Source organism: Choloepus didactylus, chromosome 16 (genome assembly GCF_015220235.1).
Source record: "Choloepus didactylus isolate mChoDid1 chromosome 16, mChoDid1.pri, whole genome shotgun sequence".
NCBI lineage: Eukaryota > Metazoa > Chordata > Mammalia > Pilosa > Megalonychidae > Choloepus > Choloepus didactylus.
The window spans coordinates 60,046,440-60,060,794 of record NC_051322.1 but is presented as its reverse complement, the minus strand read 5'-3'; the positions used below and the strand labels follow the sequence as shown (position 1 = coordinate 60,060,794).

Sequence of the window (14,355 nt, the reverse complement as noted above, 5' to 3'; positions counted from 1 at the left end):
TGTCACTAACAGTATTTACTGAATGCATTGCTCAGGAGCAGAGTGGACGCTAGGACTTCACTCTTTCTATGAGGAGCTAACCTTTAGCCTTAGACAGTTATAATGGCTTTGCCTGTGAAAATGTACACAAGAAAACCTCATTTAACTGATATTGGTGCAAAATGAAATCTATCTGAATAAGGTTTCCATTTGGAGATATAGATGGCAAAGAAAGAGAGGAATGACAGAGTATACCTAATTAAAAGCTGCAAAATGAAAGGTATCCAGGAAGACATTATCTGTGACTGTTTGTCAGGGGTGCCTCATATTTAGGGTTCATCAGGGACATTTCTACAATATAAGCAATTTTTCGTTACCACAAAACCATCAATAAAAAGTAACTGAAAATTAATTTTTTAACTTATTTTTTTTAATATGCTTTTCTTCTAAATGCTAAAACTTTTTAAACCACATTAAAATCTCTCTGAAAGGTATTTTGGACTTCTTCGGTGAATCAAAATCATCATGATATGGGTATCAGTCTTTGTAAAGGCCTGTATTAATAAGCTGACAGACTATTGATTTCTTTTTTTGCCTCATAAATAGCTGCAGGCTGCTATGTGTTTGCAGTTTTGTGTGTTTTAATGTTATATTCTTATCTGACATCACCATTGCTTCTCGTTGCAAACTTTTTATCTTCAGTAGTCTTCTTTTGCCGTAAGATTATAAAAAATTCACCATGTAGCTAAACTTGCCAAGTTATGTTTCTGACTTTACGCATAATTCAAAACCATTGTAATCTGGATGAGTACCTAAGCATAATTTCAAACCTCTTTTCTAAAATAAGGTACATGAACTTTGTGGTCACTATTTCCTTGCACATCAAGGGATTTTTTCATTTACTTCCATGTTCACAGCTTTCTTCCAGGTAGTTGAATTTGTCAAAAGTGTTAATGTTAGATAAATAGTGTTTTACTGTGTGCATGTAAGTGTGTATATTTTTCTTGAATCGATGCCGTGTTGTTACCTTTAAACCAATAAAATTATTCTTTAAAAAAACATTTTATGACATTGTCCTAGTTTGCTAATGCTGCAGAATGCAAAACACCAGAGATGGATAGGCTTTTATAAAATGGGGGTTTATTTCACTACACAGTTACAGTCTTAAGGCCACAAAGCGTCCAAGCAATCAGGTACCTTCACCGGAGGATGGCTAATGGCGTCCGGAAAACTTCTACTAGCTAGGAAGGCAGCTGGCGTCTGCTCCAAAGCTCCGGCCTCAAAATGGCTTTCTCCCAGGACGTTCCTCTCCAGCAAGCTTGCTCCTCTTCAAAACATCACTCCCAGCTGCACTCCTTTTCCTCTCTTTGAGTCAGCTCATTTATATTGCTCCACTGATCAGGGCCCACCCTGAATGGGCGGGGCCACACCTCCATGGGAACATCTCATCAGAATCATCTCCCACAGCTGGGTGGGGCACATTCCAAGCAAATCCAACCAGCACCAAAAATGTTTGCCCCACACAAGACCACAAAGATAATGGCATTTGGGGGACACAATACACTCAAACCGGCACAGACATTGACTTTTTAAAATAGTTTGTAATCTTAACCATATGAATTAGCTTCCTATCGTGAAATTCTTTATCAAATGTGCCTCCATATGTTTTACTAAAGGGCGTTGCCCTCTGTTCTGTCTTGGAAAACTGAATTTTAGGCTAGTAAATTATCTTATACTTTTCTACTCTGACCTCCTCAATTTATATACATAGAAAGTAAGGCATTTGCCAGTCTTTTAAACAGTACCCACCCATTAAAAAATAAAATTAAAAAAAAAAAACTGTTAAAAATTGTCCTAGCTTTATTTTAATGTAATTGTTTAAAAAGCATTGTAATATTTCTCCTGATATTCTCTAGTAATTAGAAAAAGTTATTTTAAGTAAATCCCAAATGTGAGGTTAGGGGATTGACTTCCTGTTTTCCCCTGTAAAATTACAGTCCTATTTAGAGTATTTGTATGGTCATAAAGCTTAGAGAAAATACCAACTGTAACCTATAGATTCAACTTGCTAAGGTTTATTTTGAAAGAAAGGTGTGAGGTAGTACACAGATGTGCTTTCCAGACAAAATTAATTTTTGCAGAGGTGATGTTAAAAATTTTTGTGGGTATTGTAGGATATGAAATAGTCAATAACTTAAGCATTTTTGACATAAAAAGATTTCATTTGGCTCTTTTGAATGATCCAGAACATGGGGGGATTTTGCTAAAAACAAACTCTTGGGTAAATAAGGTCTGAAATGTGTTTTTACATTAAAATTTTAATCATTTTGTAGTATAATGATTGTGGATTTAAAAATTAAAATAATGTGTATCGACTGTAGATTTGTAACATAGTCAAATTAAATGTTGAATTATTAGTGCCATAATGAAGACATTAAAGCAAAGGCTTGTTTTTATGCTAGGTTGATATGTACCTCATGTCTTTGTCTTCTTGTACTAGGAGTTCTTAATTTGGAGGGTTAGTTAGGATGCAATGCTGGAGGCTTGTAACATAGATTCAAATTAACATTTGCTTAGACAGCATAGAAGCTGATTCTTTCTCATTTGGAAGTCTGGAAAACAGGCCGTCCAGGGTTGGTAGGGCAGCACTACTCAGTGATACTGTCTAGGGACCCAGGTTTCTTACTTCTTTGTTTCCCATCCCTGGTCTTTGCCATTTTTCTTACAGTCCTGGATGGCTCACACCACATCTGCATTCTAGTCAGCAGGACAGGAAAAGGGAAAACAGAACACATCCCCAGAGTTGCACATATGACTTCTCTCAATCAGTTGACCAGAATTAAGTCACATAGCCACACCTAGCTGCAGGAGAGGTTGGGAAATAGGCTTTAGTTCTGTATATTCATGTGCCTTGCCAAAAATCAGGGGTTTCACCACTGTTGATTAAGAGAAGAGGAGATAATGTTTCTGCCATATTGGGATCTGTGAATCCCCTGAAATTGTTTACAAAATTTTATAAGTGTATGTGAAGGTGCAATATTCTGGGAAAAGAAGCCAAACTTTCATCAATTTCTTAAAAAGGTTGTGATCCAAGAAACATTCAGAACTTTTAGATATTTCTTAAAGAATTTAAATGATTTATTTAATATAACATTTATTTTTTTAGCTCCATTCCAATAGATTACAACCTGTATCGAAAATTCTGGTCACTTCAGGATTACTTCAGGAACCCTGTGCAATGCTATGAGAAGGTTTCATGGAAAACTTTTCTCAAGGTGAGTTGCCAGTCACAGACTATCAAAAGCTCAATATTTTACAGTTAATGGCAGTGCCAAAATTTGACATTGGTCCAGCAGGCTTTTCACTATATAATATGCCTCTTTATGTTTTTACACCTAATTTTCAGAAGGTAAGTTGTGGTTAATATTTAAACCACTGATTTTGGAGAGTAGTTTATAAATGTTTTGGGATTTAAAAGTTAGGAATTATAGCCTTCGGTTTTTTTAAACACAGTGAGTGTTGTCAACATGAATTGATGAATGATTGCAGAATACATTCTGACTTTACTTTGCACAAAATTATTTCAGCTGTCCTGTTAGAACAGGGGCTAGCACCTGTGGCCTTTGGGCCTAATCCAGCCAGTACCTATTGTTGTAAACAAATTTTATGGGAACACACCAACACCTGTTGATTTACACAGTCTCTGTTGCTGTTCTTATGCTATTAACTGCATAGATGAGTAATTGTGACAGAGACCATATGGGCCACAAAGCCTAAAGTGCTTACTGTTTGGCCCTTAACAGAAAAAGTTTGCCAACCGCAGTTTTAGAAGAATTCTGTATGTTTCTTTTTCTTGGCTACTTAAAGATCATTTGTCCTTCTTTGTTGTCATCAAAATTCAAGATATATAAGTAGCTTTGAAAATGTAGCATTGTTTGTGTTCTGTTATGTTCAGGTCTTCATTTTACTTTATATGGTGTGTGTGCGTGTATGTGTGTATGTGTGTGTGTATATATATGTGTGTGTTGTCCACGACTCAAATTCGTATTAAGTGGTAAGTGAAAAATCAGTCATCTGGGATTGTCCCCCAAATAGATGGGATTTGATGTCACAGTTTGATTTGGTCACAGTCTTTAGCAGAGGAAGTACTTGAGTTTCCACAGCTGGTTAAACAACTAACTATTTTGGTAAATTTCTGTACACACCCTCAAAGCATTCCTTTCTGTTTTCCCTTTACATAAAATGCATAAGAAATCATATTCCTTCAGGAGTAGAGGGTTTATTCTTGCTTTTAGAATACGATGTCATCTTATTCAAAATAATTTCCCCCCCCATTTTGCTATCATAATTTTTCTTGTATAATGTGTATTACTATATATATTACAGTTTTTGTGTGTATACATATGTATAATATATATGCATATGTATGGTGAATTCAGTAAATTCTAGATATTTTGATCATAGAAAGCATTGAACAAACTATTGGGCAATAATATCAAATAAAATTAATTGCTATTTTTATTTTGCAGTATTCTGAAGAAGTTTTAGCTGTTTTTAAGAGTTATAAATTAGATGATACTCAGGCCTCAAGGAAAAAGATGGAAGAATTGAAAACAGGAGGAGAACATGTATATTTTGCAAAATTTTTAACAAGTGAAAAGGTATAAATTTTTCTTTTTCACTAAATATAATAAGAAATGGTCTTTTCTTGTTTGCCTATTTAGCTGATATCCTTTATTCACTAGAAATATTTTTTACTTGTTGTTAAAACTGATAAATGTTAGTTTGAGACTCCCATTTCTTCCTTGCACAAATAGCACTAATATGATTTCAGAAGTGAAAGGTGGTTCTACATTAAGGCTGTTTGTAGACTTATTTTAAAATAAATGTATTTAATTAATTTCAACTATATATATTTTGTACCTCAGGCTAGAATTTAATCTGCATTTATGAAAATATTTTGTAATTTATCATTTGTGTACACAAGATTTAAAGGAATCTTATACATTTTAATAAGTAAATTGTGTTCATGTGTAATGCTGAGGGATTATGTAAGTTTTCTAGTCAAGATGGCACGTTGAGTTTATGTTTCGACTCACTCCCTTTGTGCCAATCACATGGCAATGACAGGTAAAAATATAAAAAGAGAAATCCAAAAAGACAAAGCTGGGCTCCCAGAAGCGAGATAAATATCTTCGTGGACCAGAAACAGCAAGGAGTGAGTAAAACGGAAGCCTTGGCTCACTGAACTCTGCATCCAGAAGCAGGTGGTGGCAACCAGGAGTTTGGTTACAAGTCACAGGACCATGTGTGCTTCTTGGGAACCCAGAGATCTGAGATTTTACCCACTCATGAAAAGCAGCTGAGATACTGCCAGTCTTCTACCAACAGCTATGGTATATAGAAAGTTGTGGGCCTAGGGATAACAGAAACACAGCTTTGTATCTATCTGCTTGTTCTGTGACTGGATATGTCATTTCCAATATATCCATGAAACACAGCATCTCCAAAAAGTCATCATAAGACTTTCTCCAGACTTGGGCCCAGGGCTCTGGTGGAAGCAAGTGCAAAACTATCAGACATGGAAAGGTGTACACAGTGAGGGAAAGAAGGGAAAATAAACTAACATTCTTAAACAAAAGCCTCCCATTCGCAAGGCTCTCCAACCAACTACATTTCCAAAACGTATAAAGAAATTCAGTGCTAAGAAAGATCAGCAGCAAAATCAGCTGTTGAAATATATGTCTGTTTATTCCATGCCAAATGCACAGCCTGACCAAGACTTTAAAATAAATTTTTTGGATAATCAAAGATATTATTTGATGAGTTAGCGTCCAGTGGAAAAAGAGCAAGAAATTATGAAGCAAAAATGGGCAGAAATGAAATAAGACAGTTGGAAATGGCAGCTAATTAGGAGTCTTGGAAATGAAAAATATAATCATTGAAACTGAAGCACAGCACATAGGATTAAACCATAGATTGGACATAGATGAAAAAAGAACTAGCAATTTGAAGGCAGTGATGAGAAGTTCAACAAGAAAACAGCACAAAGACAGATGTTTTTAATGAAGAGCAGTTAAACGCCTTGGAAGAAAGATTGAGAAGTTCCAACTTATATGTAATAGGATTTCCAGAGACAAGATGGAATGATGAAGGAACTGTATTGAAACAAATTGAAGGAAGTCCCAGGTCCCCAGATCAAAATGTCATACAGCTGCTGAGCAGGATAAATAAAGATAAATCCATACCTCAGTACATCATGTTGTAATGGAAAAAAAAGACAAGTGTACCAGAAAGGAACAACTATTTGGCAGCAGATTTCTAAACATCATCAATAGGTACCAAAATACTGTAGAAAATGTTGAAGTGCTGAGGAAAAAAATTACCTATCATTCTAGAATTTCATACCCAGGTAACTCATTCAAGACTGTGGATGAAATAGACATTTTTATTCAAAGACTGGAAAATGTACCACTTAAAGATCCTCATTTTGAAAAAAAACTATTAAAGGATGTTCTTCAGGAAGAAGGAAATTGAACCCATAAGAAAGGAGTGGGATACAGAAAGCAATGGTGAGCACAAAAATTGAAAAATATGACAGTAAATTTGCTATTAACTAAAAAAAATTCATAACTGATTTTTTTTACATTTTTTAAATGTGGAACTTAAACTAGATGACAATTAGTAATATGGGAGGGAAAAGCAGAGATGTTTAATCAGTAATTTAAGCATGCTGCAGTCCTTGTCATCTTCAGCAGGAAGAAAGTAATACTGAATAACTTTAAACTTTACATTGTATATTAAATGAATAGCCACCAAAAGAAAAGAAGCACAAACTATAGCTCCCAAATAGCAAAGAGTCTGGAAAAAGCAGGTGGGGAAGGATATAGACTACTTTATAAATCTAACAGGTGGCAGGAAAGGAAAAAAAAGCAAAAAGTTGGGTACAAATAAGTCCAGATATATCAGTTATATTGGTTATTACCAATGTAAAATGGTTTGTTACCTAGTAAGACATTATTTGATTGGATTTTTTTAAATCCAGCTATCTGTATTAACGTAAATGCAACAAACAAAAAGCTCTTTGGTTGAATGAAGAATTCAAAGTTTTTATTTTATCTTATGTAAAAGAGGAGAAGAATCTCCAAAGCTCTTCTCCTAGCTTAACAAAGAATCTAAAGATACATACATTTCAGAAAGCTGAGATGTCAATTTAAATAATATTATCAGGGAAAAAACTTGTGAAATAAAACAACAAATTAGGGTTGTAGACTTTCAGGAGTTAACAGGTTACATTTATTAGAATGTGACAGCTATTTCAAAACTGTGAATGTTCTTAAGAAATTTTTTTGTACAGAGACTTCCTTGACCTACCATGGATATTTTGTGAGGGGAGAAACCAAGTCTTCTGTTTTGATTATAGATCTCATTGTCATATGAACTTTAAGCAGTGTATGTAGCCACTTTGATTGAATTATGCACAGATTCGGTTTAGTTTCTTTTTCAGAATTCTACTTTGATGTTTGACTTTCTCTGCTGAATCCAAGGTTATGAGTAGGGAAGGTGTGGATGAATCTTTAGGACATTACAAACTTTGCAATGTGCTTCAAGTCTTTTAGAAAGTCTTTTGCTGACAGTCATGTCAGTCTTAGCCTATGGGTATGTTATTCTGAAAAGAGAAATTAATTATGAAAGCCTCTTTTAATATGAATAGAATCAACGTCAAGTCGTCCTCAAGGTGGAAGCATAAGCCATATCCTCTTTATTCCTTCTTTATTGTGACACTTTTCTACTTTGAGGGCCTGACAATTAGGGCAGCTCTTTTTATTTTTATTTATTTTTTTTATTGTGAACTTTAACATATATACATAACAGTGAGAACTTTCAATGTATGATTTCACAAGTAGTTAGAGAACAAATCTCAAAAAATGTCATGGGTCACAGTTCCACAACTTCAGCCATTTCTATTATTGTAAAATATACATACAGAAAGGTGTCATCTTTCGATGTACAGCTCAACAAGCAGTCATATAGGTAATTTCAAAAATTGTTTTGGGTTACACTTCCACAATTTCAGTTCAGCATATATACAGAAAGTAAAGACCTTCAAGGCACAATGCAACGAGCAGCTATAGAGCAAATCCCAAGGGATGCTATTGGCTACAGTTCCACCATGTCATTTACCTCCTTCCAGTCATTCCAACTCCCCAGCTTTCAAAAAATATATATATATAATTATATAAAGTTTCAGTATTCATAGACCTTTGTTAAATCCTATCTTGTTTTGTTGCTACTCCTTCCTCGCACTTAATCTCTTTCTCCATCTTCAGGGGTGTCTAGGCAGTGAACACCCTAACTTGTTCATATTGAAAGGTGGTGTCAACAGAATGCAGTAGGGGGCTGCATCTGATTGTTGTTCTTAAAAAGGCTGTTGCCTGTGGGTTTTAGGACTTGTCTGGTGTAGGAACACTGGTGGATTTGTTTCTGAGAGATAAAACTTAGTGACTCTTTTATAGAATATCAGGTAGGGTCCTAGGTGTTTAGGGACTTCTTTTGGTAAGTGCATGGCATACTGTGGCCATTTGGGATGTCTAGCTGGAGCTTGCATAAGAGAAATCTCCAGGATAGCCTCTTGACTCTTTTGGAATCTCTCAGCCACTGTGACCTCAGCTTGTTACCTTTCTTTTTTTCCCCCTTTTGGTCAAGTAGGCATTTTCAGTTCCTCAGGGCAGCTCTTCTAATATCATTAAACATTTTGGAAATTTTAGAGCATGCCCATTATTCCTGATTATTTTTAGACTCCTGTGTGTGTGTGTGTGTGTGTGTGTGTGTGTGTGTGTGTGTGTGTGTGTATCAAGCCATGGTTGTGCAAGCAAGATAAGGGAGTAAATTCTTTGGTGCTACCAAGCACCCATCCAGACTAAAATCAATCAGGGTGAACGAGATACCCTGCCAGTTTCCAGGGGTGGTTTTCTGAATTCGGAGCCTTAGTTTGGGGAAGGACAAAGTCTGAAAAAAATTGTCTGGTCAGATGATAAGATAAAGGTGGGAGTAGAGATGGCTGATAATAAGAAATGGCCCAACCTTGCTGTTTGTTATAAGCCAGAGTTATGGAAAATAATAACTATAACAGAAGGACCATTAGAAATTTTAGCTCCTCTAGAAATGAGAACTCACATCATTTTTTAAAGTTTTTATTGTAGTAACATATATACCACTTGAAATGTCCCATTTTACCCACTTTGGTTGTTCATTTCAGCGGTATTAATTACATTCACAGCGTTACTCCATTACCACCACCATCCATTGCCATCACGTCACTTTTACAGCATTACTTAGTCATGATTTACACAAAAGCACATTTATAAATGTTAATAGACTTTAGAGAAGAAAGTGTTCTCTGATGAGGGCAATAATTACTGGCACCTGGATAGAATATATAGAGAGCAAAGAACATTATACCACCTTCGAGAACAGACTGCACACCCAGAGACTTTGGTTCTCCGAGTTAATCAGGCTCCTATACACGTGTTTGTTGAAACTTTGGTATTTAAAACAGTTTTATCAAGCATCTTTAATATGTGTAAATTAATTGCTTTCAGCATCTTAATGTGAGTATTGTGAAGCGCAAATGTGTTTATATATGATTGCAGGTACTTAGGTTAAAAACATAGGGATCATGTAGTAGCTAGGTACTTTTATTTTTTTCTGTATCTGAGTTTTCTTTAGAAATTTTCTTGGGAAAATACAGATTATTCAAACTTTGTGAGATAGTATAGATGTATTCTGTAGATCCCCAGTTTTGCAATACTGCAGTATTGTCTGAATTTTATGAAAACCGGTATATATATGTGTGTGTGTGTGTGTATATCTTAGCTATTTAAATCACAACTTGATTTAGTTCATTCATATTTATGTTTAAATTGTCTGAAGTATTAGTATAAGTAACAACGTAACGGCCTATATTGCTTACGAAGTTCAACTTAATTTAACCTTTTGAATGCAGAAAAGTCTTGGATTTACTAAATTTCCATGTTTGATCTTTTTTTTTACATGGTAGTTAAATCAAGGGAGAGCATAAAACCATGTTTGAAACCCAAAAGTTATAAAAGCTATTAATGTAAAGTATTAAACAAAGAGTTTAGGTTTTTATATTGATTTAGGAGTATTAAGTGAAATGGGATCAAAGTTTTAATTTCTCATTTATTTTACTGAGGAATATGACAGTCACCTTAACACAGCGTTTCTTAGAACTGTTTAATTTGTGACTGCGTCTTCTTCGTTACCTTTCTACTGAAGAAAAGGGCTGAGGCATGAGCCCTGTCTTTCAGTGGACATAGCAGGGGCACTGAGACCCTTAAACTAAGACGAGATTTTTCATTTTCTTAAGAAATTTTTTTAGAAGAAAAAATTGTTTTAATTATTAGAGAATAGAAATACTATTTCAATTTATAGTTTAGTTGTTTTTACACAGTTGTACTTTTTTTTTCCTTCTCAGAAACTAAATATTTTATAATTCAGTTAAATAAGATATGGACGATACCTGTTCCAGATGTAAAACCATGTTATGACTTGGTCCTCTAAACCCAAATTTAGCATCTGATATATTTGTGAAAATTAAAAGTTTAAACCAGAGCTTTCTTTGTAAACATAATGACAATGGAATTTCTTATTTTTTGAGAGAAAAATGGGTACATTCAAAGCATTTGGTGTTTTTGCTGATTTCTTAATTGTCGGGGGAAATTTTTAACACCTTTCCTAGGATTTTCGAAGCATTAGTACCTTTACAATTTTTAAAAAGGAAATCCAGTGCACTTGAGAGATTTTAGGATTTTTTTTTTTAGAAATCTCTGGAGATACACTGCCCTCATGAGGTTTTATATAGTAAAACCTCCACCCAGGTTATTTTTACCTACTCTTTTATTTTCTCAAGAAGTATGAGTCTCTTACAGCTATACTACTTTTGCATCAAAAATTGGAGTCCCTATTCCCCATTCCCTCACACATAATTCACATGGGCTTTCACAAAGAAGGAAGAAGTAAGCCTAACAGCAGAAGAAATTATTAAATTATTAGGCAAACTGGAGTTTAGACAAGCGTACTTTTATTTCAAGGAATGGAAATACTCTGAACCAACTTAGATAAGGCATATAGGGACTGTTCTTTGGCCCTGCCTACTTCACAAAGAACTCAAGAGTAAAACAGATACATATTTTCACAGATGCTCTGACCTTCCCATGAAGTAGGTTGTCATTAGGGTTTGTCCTCCAGGGAGTGGCAGCTTCCTGTCCATGAGTTTAGCATCTTGGAATCTTACTCCTGGCTAGTTCACTTGTGGTGCAGTAGGACATAGCTAAACTGTATAATTCCATTGGTTTGGAAGGAAGAAAAGCAGACCTAAGAAGTTTAAAACTTATGTGGAAAAGAAAGGAACAAGAGAATTTGCAAGTGGAATATGGAGCAGATAATAATTTGCATCCGCAGAGTATAGATACCTAACACAAAACTATTCAGAAAGGTTGCAGTATTAGGAAGGAAAAAGACACTAGGTAAATATCAAAGAAAAGAAAGCTACATAGTAGTATAAATACCAAATTAAACAATTTAAGGCAGAGAGCATAAACAGGATAAAGGACACTACATAATAAAGAACGAACCTCCTAGACGATACTGTGAACTTATATGCACTTAAAAATATGTTCTCAAAATATTTTAAGAAAAAATTTATAAATTTATGAGAATTTTGCAGACCCACAATTATAGTAGGAGATGTTAAAGTACTTCTGTTAAAAACTGGTAGATGAAGCACACTAAAGATGAGTAAGTATTTGGAAGATTTCAACAAAAGTAATAAGCTCCATGTACTATATATGGAAACCTGTGAACAGCAAATAGAAGTAATACATTCTTTTTGAGTACATATAAAAGTCACAAAATTTGACTATGCACCAAAGGAAGTCTCAGCAAATTTAAAAGATTCCATGTATCATGCAGAACACATTCTCTGGCCAAAGTGCAATTAAATTAGAAAACAATGAAACGAATAGCTTAAAAGAGGTAAAAGTGTAGAACCATTAAAATGTATCCCCCACTTCAGTGGCAGAGAGATTCCAAAAGGAGCTGAGAGGTCACTCTGGTGGGCACTCTTACACACAATATAGACAACCCTTTTTAGGGTATAATGAATTGGGGTAGCTGGCGGTAGATACCTGAAACTATCAAACTACAACCCAGAACCCATGAATTTTGAAGATGATTGTATAGAAATGTAGCTTATGAGGGGTGACAATGGGATTGGGAAAGCCATAAGGACCACACTCCCCTTTGTCTAGTTTATGGATGGATGAGTGGAAAAATGGGGGAAGGAAACAAACAAAGGCACCCAGTGTTCTTTTTTTTTTTTTTTTTTTTTAATCTTCATTTTATTGAGATATATTCACATACCACGCAGTCATATAAAACAAATCGTACTTTCGATTGTTTACAGTACCATTACATAGTGGTACATTCATCACCCAAATCAATCCCTGACACCTTCATTAGCACACACACAAGAATAACAAGAATAATAATTAGAGTGAAAAAGAGCAATTGAAGTAAAAAAGAACACTGGGTACCTTTGTCTGTTTGTTTCCTTCCCCTATTTTTCTACTCATCCATCCATAAACTAGACAAAGTGGAGTGTGGTCCTTATGGCTTTCCCAATCCCATTGTCACCCCTCATAAGCTACATTTTTATACAACTGTCTTTGAGATTCATGGGTTCTGGGTTGTAGTTTGATAGTTTCAGGTATCCACCACCAGCTACCCCAATTCTTTAGAACCTAAAAAGGGTTGTCTAAGGTGTGCATAAGAGTGCCCACCAGAGTGACCTCTCGGCTCGTTTTGGAATCTCTCTGTCACTGAAGGTTATTTCATTTCCTTTCACATCCCCCTTTTGGTCAAGAAGATGTTCTCCGTCCCATGATGCCGGGTCTACATTCCTCCCCGGGAGTCATATTCCACGTTGCCAGGGAGATTCACTCCCCTGGTACACCAATTCTTTAGAACCTAAAAAGGGTTGTCTAAAGTGTGCATAAGAGTGCCCACCAGAGTGACCTCTCGGCTCCTTTTGGAATCTCTCTGCCACTGAAGCTTACTTCATTTCGTTTCACATCCCCCTTTTGGTCAGGAAGATGTTCTCCGTCCCACGATGCCAGGTCTACATTCCTCCCCGGGAGTCATATTGCACGTTGCCAGGGAGATTCACTCCCCTGGGTGTTTGATCCCACGTAGGGGGGAGGGCAGTGATTTCACCTTTCAAGTTGGCTTAGCTAGAGAGACAGGGCCACATCTGAGCAACAAAGAGGCATTTGGGAGGAGGCTCTTAGGCACAAGCATAGGGAGGCCTAGCCTCTCCTTTGCAGCAACCGTCTTCCCAAGGGTAAAACCTGTGGTAGAGGGCTCAACCCATCAAACCACCAGTCCCCTATGTCTGTGGTCATGTTAGCAACCATGGAGGTGGGGTAGGTCAATACCCCTGCATTCTCCACAGGCTCCTCAAGGGGGCACTACATCTTTTTTTTTTTCCCCTTGTTTTTCTTTTTTTTTTTTTTTTTTAACTTTCCCTTCTTTTTTAAATCAACTGTATGAAAAAAATGTTAAAAAGAAAGCAAACATACAATAAAAGAACATTTCAAAGAGACCATAACAAGGGAGTAAGAAAAACACAACTAACCTAAGATAACTGCTTAACTTCCAACATGTTCCTACTTTACCCCAAGAAAGTTACCTAATATAGCAACATTTCTGTGAACTTGCTCCTACTATATCCATCAGAAATTAACAGACCATAGTCATTCCTGGGCATCCCCAGAACGTTAAATAGCTTATCTGTTCTTCTTGGATTATTGTTCCCCCTTCCTTAATTGCTCTCTATTGCTAGTTCCCCTACATTCTACATTATAAGCCATTTGTTTTACATTTTTCAGAGTTCACATTAGTGGTAGCATATAATATTTCTCTTTTTGTGCCTGGCTTATTTCGCTCAGCATTATGTCTTCAAGGTTCATCCATGTTGTCATATGTTTCATGAGATCGTTCCTTCTTACTGCCGCGTAGTATTCCATCGTGTGTATATACCACATTTTATTTCTCCACTCATCTGTTGAAGGACATTTGGGTTGTTTCCATCTCTTGGCAATTGTGAATAATGCTGCTATGAACATTGGCGTGCAGATATCTGTTCGTGTCACTGCTTTCCGATCTTCCGGGTATATACCGAGAAGTGCAATCGCTGGATCGAATGGTAACTCTATATCTAGTTTTCTAAGGAACTGCCAGACTGACTTCCAGAGTGGCTGAACCATTACAGTCCCACCAACAGTGAATAAGAGT

General features: G+C 35.9%; 1 protein-coding gene across 1 annotated transcript in view; it reads left to right on the top strand.

Moving 5' to 3' along the window:
• The window catches only part of THOC1 (THO complex 1), a 95,830-nt gene that overhangs the window by 57,997 nt on the left and 23,478 nt on the right, over nt 1-14,355 (top strand). Inside the window, exons 10-11 of the mRNA XM_037805512.1 lie at nt 3,146-3,254; nt 4,509-4,640. Coding sequence (XP_037661440.1) covers nt 3,146-3,254; nt 4,509-4,640 — 241 coding nt within the window. The remainder of the gene's footprint in view (nt 1-3,145; nt 3,255-4,508; nt 4,641-14,355) is intronic.